The 16,120-nt window shown below is 39.7% G+C and overlaps 2 protein-coding genes across 3 annotated transcripts in view; one reads left to right on the forward strand and one right to left on the reverse strand.

Moving 5' to 3' along the window:
- Positions 1–6,167, reverse strand: part of pigk (phosphatidylinositol glycan anchor biosynthesis, class K) — a 40,652-nt gene extending 34,485 nt beyond the window's left edge. Inside the window, exons 1-7 of the mRNA XM_086087573.1 lie at positions 6,041–6,167; positions 5,800–5,853; positions 5,601–5,692; positions 3,808–3,943; positions 3,585–3,696; positions 3,281–3,377; positions 602–719 (exon numbers count right to left, since the gene is read on the reverse strand). Of these exons, the coding sequence (XP_085943699.1) occupies positions 602–719; positions 3,281–3,377; positions 3,585–3,696; positions 3,808–3,943; positions 5,601–5,692; positions 5,800–5,853; positions 6,041–6,106 (675 nt within the window). The 5' untranslated portion in view covers positions 6,107–6,167. The remainder of the gene's footprint in view (positions 1–601; positions 720–3,280; positions 3,378–3,584; positions 3,697–3,807; positions 3,944–5,600; positions 5,693–5,799; positions 5,854–6,040) is intronic.
- A 281-nt stretch (positions 6,168–6,448) lies between these two features.
- ak5 (adenylate kinase 5) overlaps positions 6,449–16,120 on the forward strand; it is a 37,036-nt gene continuing 27,364 nt past the window's right edge. Inside the window, exons 1-4 of one of the 2 annotated variants that reach the window (XM_086081214.1) lie at positions 6,449–6,580; positions 8,347–8,409; positions 12,818–13,004; positions 15,919–16,086. In XM_086081214.1, the coding sequence (XP_085937340.1) occupies positions 12,836–13,004; positions 15,919–16,086 (337 nt within the window). In that variant the 5' untranslated portion in view covers positions 6,449–6,580; positions 8,347–8,409; positions 12,818–12,835. Of the gene's footprint in view, positions 6,581–8,346; positions 8,410–10,480; positions 10,764–12,817; positions 13,005–15,918; positions 16,087–16,120 lie in introns of those variants that run through there. The other variant, XM_086081209.1, reaches the window with a different exon arrangement.

Raw genomic sequence — 16,120 nt, forward strand, 5'->3', positions numbered from 1 at the left:
TTAATTTAATTCATGATTAATTGTAAATTTCTTCTAAATGTATAATAAAAATGTACAAAATATTTTTTTTCTAAGTTTTCATACTCTTTGAAAAAAATGGTGAACTAATATAAATATGGCTGCATCTTTTAGTCATTAATACAGTCATTTCATAATCATTCATACATTTGAGTACATTTTTTAAAGAACGAAAAAACAAGTGTGATATTGATTTGTGTTGGTCATTTTTCTGCCACTAGATGGCATAATTGCATTTGTAAGACAGCTCAGTGCATTTTTCTTTTTATATTAAGAGCTATCTAATCTTTAACATGATGCAACTTGTGTAATTCTGCACATTTTTTTTAAATTGTAAAATACAACTTAACCCCAGTCTGAACAAATATAGGCATTATTATTATATTTATTACTGCTAAATTTTGCTGTGGACATGTCTGCTGCGTTACAACTGGAATTCCCCCAGTAGAGGCTTTCCAAGTAAGGGCCGATCATTAATCGGGGGTTTAAAAAAATGAGGAACTTGAACTCAAAATGAACGCACTCATTTGGACACCCCGAGAATGTATAATGTGCTCAATATTCATGCAAGCAGGAAACCCACCGACAAAGAGTCCTCGCCGGTTTGACTGCTCGACAGAGCGATGATGTTTGGCGAGTAGAACTTCTCGTACATCGAAGCTCCCTGGCACGTGTCAATGATGAAAAGCAGCTCGTTGTACCTTCAAACACACGTAGAGCGAGTCATAAGAGGAGAGTCCTTTCGTGGGAGAGAACATTTCAAACACACAACCTTAGAACCATCTTTCATCTAGCTGTTGCTATGGTAACTAAAAAAAGTATTGCTCCCTTTTCACCACCCTCTTCTCTTCCTTCAAATAAGAGATTTGCTCAAATAGTGAGCGCACCGCTCGCAGTACGCCGCTCCTCAAGTCGATGCGAGTACCGATGAGTTATGATTTTCAGTTCATTGACGATGTCATTGTTGAAAGTTGACTGCTAACAAAAACAGCAGCACCAAAGAGCACACCAAGCCCTATAAATAAGTGGCATTTTATTTAGGGGTGTCAGGCAATCATTTTTTTAAATCCTAATTAATCACATGACTTCAATAGTTAGCTCACGAAGAATCACAAATGTTATATCTGTTCTAAATGTACAATAAAATAGTTTTCATACTCTTGTTAACATAAAAGTGGAACAAAATGTTAAACTAATAGAAATATGGCTGCATCTTTTCGTCAATGATAGTTATTTCATAATTATTCATAAATTTGAGTTAAAATTAAAAGGTACTGTAAAAAAACAAGTGTGATATTGATTTGTGTAAGTCATTTTTCTGCCACTAGATGGCATTGCATTTGTAAGACATTGGTGCATTTTTATTTTCATATTCAGAGCTATCTAATCTTTAACATAAAGTAACTTGTGAAATTCTGCACATTTAAAAAAATTGTCAAATACAACTTGACCCCAATCTCCACAAATATATTCATTATTATTAAATGTATAACTGCTCAATTTTGACGTGGACGTGTCTGCTGCGTTGCGAATGGAATTCCGCCAGTACAGGCTTTCCAAGTAAGGGTCGATCATTAATCGTGCGCTAAAAAGAAAATGGTGGTGTTTAACTCATTTGCTCCCAAAAACGTATAAATACGTTCTATATGTATTAAGTGTCCCAAAGACGTATTTATACATTTTTTATGTTTTTTTTTTTTGCTAGGGCATACATACAGAAGGCTTTGATGCACTCTCAGAACGGTTGAAGAAATGGCCTATAGGTGGCAGCAGAGCAAACGAGATCAACCAGGCCCAAATTGAAACAAAGCTGTTTTCCCCACAATGCGAATAATGGTGAAACTTCGCTATATTCTGATGCGAGTTGCTTTTGTTTGATGAAAGAAGAGACTTTAATCTTTCTTTTGGTAGGTTCCATGTTTTTATAGCAATGGAACCTTGCAAAATCAGTCAAAATATAGTAAAACAGCCGGTAGTGAAGGGGATTGCTTCAGTGAACCTTTAAATGATCTCAAAGTTAATGTACTCATTTTAACACCTCTAATTTTATTACAACTTACGTTATGTGCTGACGGCATCTTTCAAGACTTCTGCAGTCTCGTAAATACAAGTAGTATGTAGTAAGTAAGGATGCGCCAATAACTCTTTTTGACTAGTTGTATTTGTGAGTCTGACGTGAGCCCAAAATTGAACCTGTACCAAACCAGTTCAAAATGATATTTTCTTTCAATCAAGCTTTTCAGCAGCGTGCAATGAATCAATTAAGACAGTTTACTCAGCGCTTTGTTCGCAAGAGATTGTTGAATGATGCGTCATATTGGAACACTCAACAAAAATGGAGAATTACCTCCGAAATGGCGAACCACGGCTGACACGCGCCGTCGGCACATTCGAAGATCACATATACACAACGTATTAGCTGTTCCATTTGCAAAATACAAAATGGCGACAGCTCAACTGCGTGTCTTTCAAATCCTGCAGATTCCCGTGCAAGTCCGTCTATTTTACTGGTCAAGAGGTACCAATGAAACTGGAGACCGCGTTCAGCCTGTCGCGCATTCAGCACAAGTTGTTGTTTTTTACATGTTAACATCTCATTTTCAAGTGAATCCATGAAACATCTGGTTCCACTTACCAAAGTCATTCCTGTGGCAGCATACAGTACATTCTCATCTTCAAATATTTCACATTGCTTTAGTCAGGGGTGTCTTTTTCCTCCAAGGGCCACATACAGAAAAATCTAAGGATGCAGGGGCCACTTTGATATTTTTTTTTTTTGCTGTCATTTATCAAGCACATCAAAAATAGCCAATAAAGCAATTGCATCTTGTTTATAAACTGCTACCTGAACAGATTTCTTCATGGTTAATAGTTGATGATTTTACAAGATTTTACAAGAAAGCAGCTGAATCCTACATTCAGAACCAAAACGGGAGCAATCTGCAGTTGCTCGAGGATCATTCATGTGACATGTTCACAATTTGGACCGAGACAAAGTGGAGGAACCATTTTTGCTTGTAAAAAATGATTGTCTTTATTCACCACAGTGTTATGCGGAGAAATGTTGTCACCGGTTGAGCTCATTTGCATTTTTGCTATTTAGAAAAGCTCGACAGTAAATGAAACATTCATTAGTAGAAAATGTCCTTTTTTATTATATCCCACGGGTCGCTTAAAAAATGGACAGCGGGCCAAAAAGGGCCCCCGGGCTATGGTTTGGACACCCCTGCTGTAATTATTTACAAGTTAGGACATCATTTACCTTCTTTTTTGCCACATCTGTTCAAAGGCGTCTGCCATCTCAAAGGTGCTGATCTCCTCAGAGTCTTGGAACTTCAGGAAGCCGTTGCCGCCGTGTCCTTTACGGCACACAAGTAAAAAAAAAAATATTTAAGCAATCTATTCATCTTGTAACTATTAAAAGAGATAAATGAGAAAAAATAAACTAAGAATCACACAGCAAAGACTTTCCTATTACTGCATTGAACTTAACTGCCAGTTAAGAATGTTCGCTAAAAAAATCGCCCGTACAGTTAATAAACGTTGTGTCAGACATTTCAAATGACCTGTCAGGTAAATGAGGACGTTGCTTCGGTCATCGGACAAGAGACGCTTGGAGCGCGGCATGCTCGGCGGAAGCCTCCCGGTCAGAACTCGCAAAAAATTCTCCACAGTCACCTACAACGGTGGACACAGCAACGTTACTTGGGCTCGCCAACGCGAGCACCTGCGAGTAAAAGGCAACTTTCGGCGGGAAGGTGGCTTGAACCCGGATCCCGCCTAACGCACCCCGTATCCTCGGTAGTCCACCTCCACGTCGTCGCCGTAAACGTTCAGCTCCATGTTCTTGTGGCTGAAGACGGTGGCCGGCTTCGGGTTCCGGGGGTTGCACGCCATGTCGTCTGACAGCATCAGCACGATGTGACTGCGCCATCGGGCAAAAGGTCACAAACACTGCAAAACTCTTTCTATTGGAATTGTATTGAGGGGCTGGCTTGACATTTCTGTCACGGTGGTCTTTTGTCAGTGAAATGGATATCGATGCTCGCAAGCCAGTTATTATGCTTTGCCAAAATGATCAAAACCAACCAATCCAATGTTTTCACACCTGTGACAAAACGCCTCTCAAAGACGAGGGATGTTCCGATCCCATGCGTGGATCGGTATCGGCCCAGGTATTAGGGGGAAAAAATTGATCTGGTATCTGTCAAAATGGTCCCGAGCCACAGAAGCTTACTTATCTCCTGGGCGCGCGCACGTTCGTGTCTCCAATGACGAGGTGAAACAAAAAATGGTGAGGTCAATATTTCCCGGTGCCAAATGTCTGTCAAAATTGCACTGGGGCAACAACGGAAGCCATTTGGCAGGAAGGCGGACCCCGCGTCGCCAGCGAGAGCGAGACGCCGCCTCCTTGCCACCGGCTCGCCGCCGTCGGGGACCTTAGCGACGAAGAGCGGGGGGCTGGTTGGCGTTACCGCCGGCCAAGCGGGGACCGCCGCTCTTTCTCTCGCGAAGGTCCACTGCCGCCCGATCGGGACCCGCCTCGCTGCTGCCGCGAGTGGCGAGACGGGACGGCAGGCGAGACGGAAGGACGGCCGTGTGGGAAGCGGCAAGACGGCGGGCGAGACAACAAATAACGTCATTATTTATGCCTGTTGTAATAGGATTTTGTACATAAAAGGTGGCATTTGGTGATCATCTATTTTCTTAACTCATTCACTGCCATTAATTCATGAAAATAAAAAAAAAGATTAGTACAAATTTGTAATTGTAATTAATCGCATGACATCACTAGTTCACTCACGATTAATCACAAATTTGATATCTGTTCTAAATGTACAATAAAAAAATTCTAGGTTTTTACACTCTTGTTAACAAAAGTAGGAAACATTTTTAAACTAATAGAAATAGTTCAAATGAATTTTTGACGTCTATAGCCGTTAATGGCAGTGAATGAGTTAAACTATAAAGAGTAAAAAAGCATGTAGCTTATGAATATTTCTTTACGTGCAGTGCGTAGACAGAAGCGAGTGGCGCCGGAGCAATGGCCACATCGAACTCATTTTGTTAACAGAAGCGCTCGGAATCAGGCGAGCCTCGGCTACGTTATGCAGTTGAAACATTAACGCTGCTTGAATGTAAAAAGCAAAAGTGTACCGTCACTTAAGTAATGATTACATTCATTCAATATATTGAATGAAAATCATACTCTAATAAATGTTCAAAAATATTTCAAAACATTAAAGAACATCTAAAAGCATTTGAGGTTTTTTGTGGAAATATATTGAAAATAATAGACAAAGACAATTTAGTATGGATCGGATCAGTATTGGTAGATACTGAACCCAAAGTATCGGTATCGAATCGGTAATGAAAAAAGTGGATCGTAACATTTCTATGGAAGACGAAAGAAAAGTCTCAATCTAAAGGAAAACAATGAAGGAAATGGAAACACTAAGCCTTTTGGGCTATAGCTGACCTTACAAACCCAAACAATACGTTTTCATTCTCCATCATTTCAGTTCAGGTCTGACGACAAATCTTGAAAGCTGAAATGTTCTATTCAACATTATTGTCCTCACCTATCAGGGATGCCAAGACGCTTCACGCTCCTGTACACGGACAGTGTGTTGGCCACATGCCGGTAGTTGAACCAGTATCTGGACGTGCACACCTGTTAAAAGCACGCATATTTTCAAACGTGAATAAAAAGAGTGAACATTAGCATTTTTACATTGTCCACAAAAGGTTCAAAGGGACGCTTTAACACTCTGCACTGACCAGAACCGCCCAGTTGTTGGTGTGACCGCGGCTGAAGAACTTCTTCGTGGAGTTCTGGTTTAAAAAAGTGAAAGAAAAGAATACGAATTTAAAAAAAACCTTTCAGCTCAAAGAAATGACCGGAAGATGACAAGCACGGCAAGCTAACAGGAACACAATCAAAACATGACATCGAACATGACGGCACAAATGAATAAAAGTTTGAAACAATCAGGGTTTAGCACCGAGTGTTAACGCTTACCTCGACATTAATGCTGTCCGATGAGAATAAGATTGTCAACAAGACTGCTAGAGTTAGAATTTTCATGATGTGGTAGTAGAGCTGCCAAAAACCAGGAAGGCAAAGCGATAAACACGCCGGCTCGGTCAAATAAGTACTTCCGGTTGATGCGTGTCAAAATAAGACTGACTGTCACGCCATTTATGTCATGTAAAGCAAATATATATATATATATATTTTGTTATATATGAAGACTTTGCTGCCGTGTCACATAATGTACAAATTACTGCTTTATAGATTTATTTCCGTGAACGAATGAATTAATTGACGAATTCTTTATTTGGAACATGTGAGATGACATAAACGCACAACTAACAAACAATACTAAACAACATAAAATAATAACATTAAGTTGTATTATTCGACAAGGAGTAAAAAAAATTTTTTTTTGATGTATTATTATTATTATTCCTAAAATGATTACATTCGCGGATGGTAACACGACTTTTTTTTCTCCTCAAGAAAAACGAGATTCTGGCGTTCAAGAATAAATAAATGCAGGTAAAAGTGTGTTTTATCAACTGTTCTCATTAGCTAATTTAACATGTTAGTTCACAGCACAGTAAAGCTACAGAAACACGTTGTTTTGATAGCATAAAAGCCTGAGCCAGTGTTAGCTAGCTTTTGGTGTTAAAATGGGCAAAACAATAAATGTGCCAAGTTATTTAAATGTGTATAACTCGAAGTCAAATGTCATTTGTACTTATCTACTTAACCCTTAAGTGACTGCCTATAGTACAATGTTCACACATCCTTTTTATTTGCTTTTTTTGTGGCATAGTTAACCACAAATAAATACAGCAGTGACAGTAATCCAAGTGGTTAGCACTTCTGCCTCAACATTCTGAAGTTCTGTGTTTGAATCTGGGCTCCGGCCTTCCTGTGTGGTGTTAGCATACTCTCCAGGTACTCTGGCTTCCTCCCATATTTCAAAAACGTGCATGTTAGGGTAATTAAATATTTAAAATTAAAAAAAAATCCATAAAAGTGAATGTGAGTCTTAATGCTTGATTTTCTCTGTGACCGGCGATTAACTGGCGACCAATCAGCCCAGGATGTTACACTGACTGTCATCCAAACTCAGCTGAGATTGGCTCCAGGTCAGAGAGGCTAAGGTCCCAAAAATGTTCCAGGAAATCAAAATGTCTCACCCCTGCAAAAAAAAAAAGTGATTATGTGAGAAGTGGGGAACCGATCTCTTGTCTGTTTGCAGCCATCGTAACACACGCTAAATAAATGACTGTGGCTCAAGTCAAATGATGGCCTCGAACCAAACACGTAAAGGATTACGTACTTGGCTGCGCGGCAACATTATGCAACAACACCAGCAAAAACATTTCACAGCATTTTTAGATGTTTAAGGGAAAGTTCACAGTACTGTATCTGAATAAGAAATGTTTTAATGAAGTAACAAACACAAATAAGTAAGCTTGTAAAATGATTTACTTGCGTTCTCATAATACGCAAAAACATGATTTTATTCCGGTAAAACTACCTTCGTTTTTCTGGTAAACGCACGACCTTGTTATGGTAGAATTGAAGGTTTCTTTTATGTAAAAAAATAAAATAAAATAACGTTATTATTTTATGACTTCCCACATAAAAATAGGCCATTCACATAACATTACAACTGACATCCATCCATTATCTGAACTGCTTATTCTTAGCATCATTCTTATATGTTAGTATTTTTCTCATTTTACGCGTTTTAACTAAGTACTATATATGTTTATCTTCAAAATCAGAATCTTGTAAAATCCTGAGTTCCCAACGTTAAGAATTGACAACCTTATTTATGTGAAATGATGTTCTTCTTACTTATACATTTTGAATACTGATTTGATTCTCATGAACATGACATTTTTCTCATAACATTTTAAAATGTGTTGTCTTGGAAAAAATAAAAACATTTCCATGTGGCCAAATACTCATTCGTAATTTGTCATAGTATACTTAGATAGTCCCATTTTTATTCCAGGAAAACGACATAGGCTTTTTTCTTGTGAAATAGTTTTTTTTTTTTCATGCTATGACTTTTTGTCTTCTTTGGGGATTTTTTGGGGGTCGAAATCCAACTTTATTTCTTCACATTTTCTTTGCAGTATGGCCCAATCCTCATTCCTATTTTATGTGCTTAAGCTTGATAATATTCGAATAAAATTCCGATTTTATGATGGTAATGCTACATTTCTTCTGGTGAAATAACTTTATTACAGTATTTACGTAATATTGTAGACTTTTTGTCTTAAAAAATTTTTTTTTTTCAGGGAGACCCAAATCCTTGAAGCATTGAAGAATGAAGAGGGGAAGGACGGTTGAAAGGTTGAAAGGTCAAACTGTGTTGTCGGTTGAGTGCAGATGTTGTCTTTTCAAAATGGCCAAGTGGGAGGAGGTATATTTTCAACAGGATTGGACCAAGAACTGACCCCTGGGGAACACCAGAGGAAAGTGGTTGCGGTCTCGTGTGTCAGATCAACTCATATTATTAGTCTGGCGGGGAGGATGGCGTCGGAGATAGCGTTGAAGGCTGCGTTCGAGCTGAAGAGAACGAGGATGGATAATAGTCTGGAATCAGCTGCCATCAGGGGGTCATTATTGATATTTCAGGAGGCTGTCGCTGACGTGGCGCGACTGGAAACTGAACCGGCAAGTTTAAATGCAAAAGTCGACAAGCGCCGTTTCGACAAGAATAGAGCCATGCATGCCTGCCGGCAGACTGTCGATCGTCTCGGCATTTTTTCATGTTGCATTTCTTAACTGTGCCAACAACTCTTACGTCAAACTTGAAAAATACAGCGCTCGTTTTATTTTACAAACTGAAAAGGCCGTACTATTTTGACAGGATCATCAAAGTCATAGGTCAGAGTTAGTAATCAGGTCCGCAAAATCTTCAGGTTACGCATTCAGGCACAGTCACAGATACAGAACGAATATAGAATGTGAGAATGGTGACCTTCAATGGCCCCAAAAATACCTGAACGTCACATGATAAAATTAATTTCACTGAGCGGCGAAGCTTTGGAAGTGTTTGCGAATGTTGAGAATGTTTTTCATTTGCTCCCAAAAACGTATAATAGATATGTTCTATTTTAAATATTACCATGCTCCCAAATACATTTTTTTTTTTAGGGACACACGATAATGCAATTTTCAACCGATACAGATAAACTAATCATTTAAAAAGTGCCAATGTCAATAACCGACATGTAAGCCGATAATTGTTTGCAAAATGAACTTGAATACAAATATACTTTTGAGTGAAACATTGTGTAAAGCACAATGAAGCGGAATTTGATTGACATCTCTGCTTCAAAGACAACCAGTAACTCATTTTGAGCTTGCCAAAACAAAACATTCATGTTTTAAAATTGCAACCAAAAACTGCGAGTGTAACATTTTGTAAAGAAAGCCCACACTGGCGACTGCCATGTCGCCATGATGCATCTTCTGTGAACACGAGGTCGCGCGCATTATGACATCACAAATATGCGACACTATTATAGGAGAGGGGAGGGGTTGAGGACTTGGGCACAACTTGAGCCACAACCACAACGGATGGACCAACGTGGCTTGTCTGTTATTATCGGCGGATTTCTTTATTATCGAGTTGATCTGTTTGACGTCAAATTGGCGATAATTATCGGCCAGCGATATTATTGTGCGTCCCTATTTTTCTATGCTAGAGCATACAGAAGGCTTTGATGCAGCCTCTGAACTGAAGAGAATGCTTGAAGCAATGGTAGTTATTACAAAAACGGCCAGCAGGTGGCAGCAGAGTATAAGAGATCAACCAGGGCCACGTTGCAACAAGCTCTTTCCCCTACTGTTTTAAGCCAATTTGTGAATAATGATGAAATGTAGCTATATTCTAATGCTAATTGCTGTAAAATGGAAACAGATAGAAATATACTTTTTTTTCCTGATGAAAGAAGAGACTCTAATCTTTCTTTTGGTAGGTTCCATGTTTAGTTACAGCAATAGGACACAATATTGTGTGGGCCTTGCAAAATCAGTCAAAATCCAGCAAAATAGCCGGGAGCGAAGGGGGTTGCTTCAGTCAAAATGGCTGCGAGTGAATGAGTTAATGGTCACAAGCAGTTTTTCTTGTCACCAAGATTTTTAACATGGCCAAATTTCTGAAAAGAAAGAAGAAAGAAAAATAGCTTCAAAAACTATTATTCGTTATTATATTAATTAGTAACCTGAAATCACTTTATTTGGGGAAAAATTACTGTATTCTTGAATTATTTAAAACCATTTAAGTGATAAATGTACATTATTTTTATATTTGACGTTGGCCATGCATCAGAAGGGCAGCTGAGGCCCGCATTTGCATGAGTAAGGAAAATGAGGGAGGAGGGAGAGGGAGGCACGAGAGAGAGGAGAGAGAGAGAGAGAGAGAGAGAGAGAGAGCGAGCGAGTGAGGAGGAGGGCGTCGTGTCGCCGCGGCTTCGCCTGCAGGAATCCGGGAGTCGAGCGCACGCACACACGGCCACGATGCGTTGAGCTTGCGGCGGTGTGACTTGCACGGAGTCGGCGAGGAGCAAAAACAATCTGAATAAGAATTCAACAAAAAGAAAAACGAGAGCATTTAAAGGCAAACAAGTTGCAAACCTCAGAGGAGATGAACACCAACGATGCCAAGGAGTACCTGGCACGGCGGGAGATACCTCAACTATTTGAGGTGAGGCGCGGAGGCACGCGTGGGGACGATGCGAGCGTTTCTCGCTGCGATTTCTGCCGTTTCCGAAAATAGGCAAGAGAAGACAGATTATTTATTTAAGGGCAATGCACGCTTCCATAACTGTTGACTTGACAATTGCATCAAGTGTGAGGCATGTTGGACACGATGTTCCTCACAAAAAAAGTGCAGTGCGACGCATTCTGGTCATACTCGCTCAGGATTGACGTTTTTACTTTCTTGTTATGTGATGAAACCTTAACCCATTGTCGCTAATTGACATGTCGTATAATAACAATAATGTAACCAAAATAGGAATCTACAAAACCGTGCAATTACACGACTTGGCTCGTAAAACTGATCTCGTCTTGATGTCCATTTTTTTTACAATTTTATAATAATAATAATAATAATAATAATACCTTTATTTAACCAGATAAAAACCCATTAAGATCAAGATCTCTTTTACGAGGGTGACCTGGCCAAGAGGTCAACAGCACACGTCATTAAAAAGTTTCTTTTTTTTTTTTTTACAAATGTATAATGTCTTAAAATTGAAAAATAAAATAAAGTGCATACACGTTAAAGGACAAATAACAAAACATAAACACAGGCAACTGCTGAGTCGGCTCGCATTGTTTATCAGTCAATATGGATCGAAAGTGTGAGAGATTTTTTAGCAATTGTAGTATTTTAAAGATGGTCGAATTTTCTCTTCAGCGTTGTTGTGCCTTAATACTTCTCAATTCTTTATGTGCAAAATCTCTCTCGTATCCTTAAATTCCTTTCTTCGAGTGAAATTCTGACTTCATTCGCATAATCTTACAATTTACGCATAAAGTCTTGTAACAACTTGTTTTTATATGATCTATTTTAAATGTTCTAACACTAGTTTGTTATTTATATTATAATATATTTGTTATTCTCCTAAAAATCTGGAAAATCCAAATTTCTTTTAAATTCTGACTTCTCATAATTGTTTTTTTATTAATTTTTTTATTGTATTTTTGTTTTCAGTATTGCTTGCCAAATCCTCTTTTGTTCTTTTTGTCTAAGCACGCAAGGTCATCATATTTTTACGATTATAATTGAACTTTTTGCTCATAAAAATCGTTCTTCTTAATATGCTAACTTTTTTGTGCATGTTTTTTTTGTAGTAGTGGTCTATCTTTCTTGCTTTCTTGTACAGATTTTCCAAATACTCCATTTGTTGATGCCTGAGTAAAATTTGAAAAATCATCCATTTTAACTTTGTATTCATAAAAAATATGATTTTATTGTATTTTTTGACCCTAAAATCTTTTGTATGTTAAGCAAATTGTTTTTCCACATAACTAAAAACGTTAAAGCAACGATTACATTTTGTCATGTTCATGCACTCTAAAATCACATTTTTTTTAATTGGTAAAATGTATTTATTTATTTTGCATGTACTTTTTTCCATGAATTGTATTTTTATTTTGAATGTGGCTTTATACTTAATTTTTTATTTTTGTACGTCTTGAAATGAGAATCCATTAAGTAAAAATGTAACAATGAGGGGAAAAAACGTTGTCCTTGTATTGTTAACATTATCGTCAATCATGAATGTCGCATTTATTTTTGTGTAACCTTAAAACGACTTGATACTTATGTTTTAATCTCTCTTGAAAAAATTTTTTTTTTCCACATACAATTAAAACCTTGGCTTCGTAATTTTGCATGATCCTGATCATAAAAATACTTTTTGTCATGAACATTCAACTTCAATTTGAATTTCCCGTGTGGTCCTCACACTTCTTGGGATGTTTTGAGCAGAGAAGCAAGAGGAAGAACTGCCGTATATTATCCACCATAACGATAATAATGAAATCCATTCATACTCCGAGAGGCGTGCAGTGAATTAGCCGATTCTCTTAATTGGGCCTCACTTATGAGCAATCGTCTAATACAAGCGAGCAATCACAGGCCTTTTATCGCTTCCTGCCGATCACGATGGCACAAAATGGATGTTTTCTTTAATCGGAGGAAGCCTCTCGTGCCACGACTCGACTCTCTCTCTCCGCGTTGACTTTTAGAGCCTGCTGACGGGTCTGATGTACCACCGGCCCGATGACCCCGTGGACTACCTGGAGGGCTGCCTGAAAAAAGTGCGGGAGCTGGGCGGGCCGGACAAGGTGCGGTGGGACACGTTCGTGGGCCAGGAGAAGAAGACGCTGCCGCCCCTCAACGGCGGCCAGTCGCGCCGCTCGCTCTTCAGAAACGGTGAGCGAAACCGGCGCGTTGCGCAAAACGGATGGATGGCTCCGTCGTCATTTTCAAAGTGCGGTACCATTACCATGAGTGGTACGCGGGCTCCCTCTAGTGGTATGCCAAAGAATCACTGCCCAAGTACAATTCAGTTGCGTGACCGTTATTGCTTAAACTTTGTTTTGGTACAATTTTTATGCATCTTTTATGTGTCATACTGGATATTTGATTGGAGTCATTCATTCATCAATTGACTTAATATTAACGAGACAAAATAAGGCAAATTCTTTTTAGACATCAAATCCGTGTGAATGCTTGTCAGTATTCACTGAAAAGGATGGAAGCATTTTAAGCACAGAGACAATTCATTCGAACGCTGCTGGTCTTTCAGCATTCATGATTAATAATGGTAGAAGAAGAAGCCAAATCTATTTTAAACGCATCAGTCGGAATGCTCGACTCTCAGCATTCACTCAACGAGAAGAGCAGTTTTTAAGCACGCGCACGACAGTGCAAATGCTGCTCTCTCAGCATTCAGGTGAAAATGCGAAATAGAAAATGAATCTAATTCAGAAAAACAGCGTTCGTGCGAGCGCTCGTCTTTCAGCATTCCAAGTTACGAAAGAAAATATTTTCAAGCACAAGTGTTTATGTGAATGCTGAGAGACGAGCATTCAACTCGAACCAAGAAGACTCAACGGACGACAGTGAATGCAAAATGAAAACTCTAAAGCCCTCCATCATCTTCGCATCTCTTATTCCAATTTGCGGTTTTAATGTTTGCCGAGTACTTTCTGGAAATCCCTGGTTAGGAGTCTACAAGATTTGTGTTACGTTTGTTCAGATTAGAGAGCAAAAGTGAATTTTATTGAGTTGCAGTCCGGGGCCCATCTGTGCTGTGATTTAATCCCCCTGGAAAAGCGCCACGGGGCCATAAATCTCACCGGGCGGCCTCCTGCAAGGCAGCAGCAACACGACGGCGCATTATTATTATATATGACGAGCAGTTCATGCTTTATTTTGTTTTGCCGGACTGTGAATGGGCCTCGGGCCATACATTTCCCACACCTGGCCTTGACCAGGCGTCTTGCTCGGGTTTGATTATGAACCTAAAAAATGACGCCTCATTCATCAGCTGTGGCTCGAACGCAAAACATGGTCCAAATTTGCAATTCAAACATCACAGTCGTCATCGCGTCTGTTATCTTGTTTGTTTGTTTTTATGATACAGACTTGCCTTTTTTTGTTACTTATTAAAGCTGTTCAATGCAGGAAATTGAATCTCAAATCGCTACTGCCACGTGTGGCCGAAAAATGACACTGCACACTTTTTTTTCCATTTAACTTTATGAAACCATTTCTAACGGAATCCCCAAACAAATTTGCGAACACGACACGATCCCTTCGTCACGTAGACGCTGCATGCGTGATGTCACAGCCGCAGACAGATGGCGGGAAATTTGAACCCGAATCCAGCGCACAGGCTCGCAGGAGCAGAGATGGCAAATCCAGGTCCAGAAAGTAAAAAACCCTGCCACACTTTGGCTTTAGCCCCTTGTGCTAGCTAGCGAGCTCCCTAGCTAGCTCCCCGGGTGCTCATTTACCTGCTATGGAGCTAGCTAGCTAGCTAGCACAAGGGGCTAAAGCTAAACTGTAGCAGGGTTTTTACTTTTTGGTCCCGGATTTGCTACCTCTGCGCAGGAGTTGTGAACAGCTAAGGTGTTAATCTGCTAATTAGAAGATGTTTGAGTCATAAACAGTCAAATATATTCCAAAAACGACCCATCTTGGTGGCAAGATGGCCGATTTCTGGAAATGACCCGAATCCCTAAAAAGTCACCTTGAAACCAAAACGGACTGATTATTTCAACATTGTATAGTTTCTTGTCCGTTTTTGTGCGGCAGATTTAGTTTCAATTGGGCGCACTGGTGACGGGCGCGAAGAAGAAATTAAACAATTTCCATCGGGTTTTTATACGTCTAATAATAATTAGAAGATTCAGAAGATGACAAATCTTTGTTGAGACACCGTCGCTGTGTGAATGCGCGTCTCCGAAAGTGAAACAAAGTTGCCATGGCTACAGTTCATCTTCGGAGTCTTCGAAGAAGAGTCGGGGGGGGCGGGGGCGGGGGTTATGTAATTGTTCAAATTTTACGTCGCAGCCAAAAAGTACTGTATCGTTATGTGATTTTCGAGCTTGTTTAAAAAAGATCATGCGGTTGAAAAAAATACACATTTCGGGGTGATTAAGATTCCATTGCAGAATGCTTGAGCACCCCCAAAACGGTCTCGAAATGTGAATGCTGTGAATGCTTTTCATTCACAAAACAGTAACGAGAAGAAGATCAAGCGATTTTCTTTCCCACGCGGCAAGTCATTTTCCATTTTTTTGTTTCTTGGCATTCACAATGTTTACATTTTCTTGTTTTGTACCAAAAAAGTAAATGATGGTCCTAATTGCGATGACGACTTTTCTTTATAATCGAGCAGCTCGACTCACGAGTAATAAACAGAAGACAAAATCTGTGTTTCTGACACACCGTCACTGAATCTTTGTTTCTCAACAATAACTCGTTTAATGAAGGAAACGCAGGTACGATGCTCACATGAATCACGAATAATATCTGGAAGAAGAAGAAAAACATGCTTGTCACGGGCCGAACGTCTACGCAGGAAATCAATATCAAATCAGACCTTTGCTCTTTTTGTCCGCTCACGACGCTAACAACGTCAGCGCAGACGTGATCATTAGCGCAGTTGTGTTCTTTTTCTGGATGATTGACACCCGAAGCTGCAGTACATCAAGCGTGATTGACAGCCGAGTCACCCGGCGTGCATCTTGACGCTATTTTCCCACGCGCACTTATGCTAATACGTGTGTGTGTGTGTGCGTGTGCGTGTGCGTGCGTGTGCGTGCGTGCGTGACAGTGATGCCCGACAGTCCCAATTTCCCGTACAGACGCTACGAGCGCCTCCCCCCCATCAGCCAGTTCTCCATCGAGAGCGACTCGGACCTGTCGGAGACGGCCGAGCTCATCGAGGAGTACGAAGTCTTCGATCCGTCCGGGCCGCGGCCCAAAGTCATCCTCGTTATCGGTAAACATTTTTGTTATGATTATTTTTATGATTT

This window comes from Leptonotus elevatus, chromosome 1 (assembly GCF_054856555.1).
Source record: "Leptonotus elevatus isolate MCC_2025b chromosome 1, RoL_Lele_1.0, whole genome shotgun sequence".
Classification (NCBI taxonomy): Eukaryota; Metazoa; Chordata; class Actinopteri; order Syngnathiformes; family Syngnathidae; genus Leptonotus; species Leptonotus elevatus.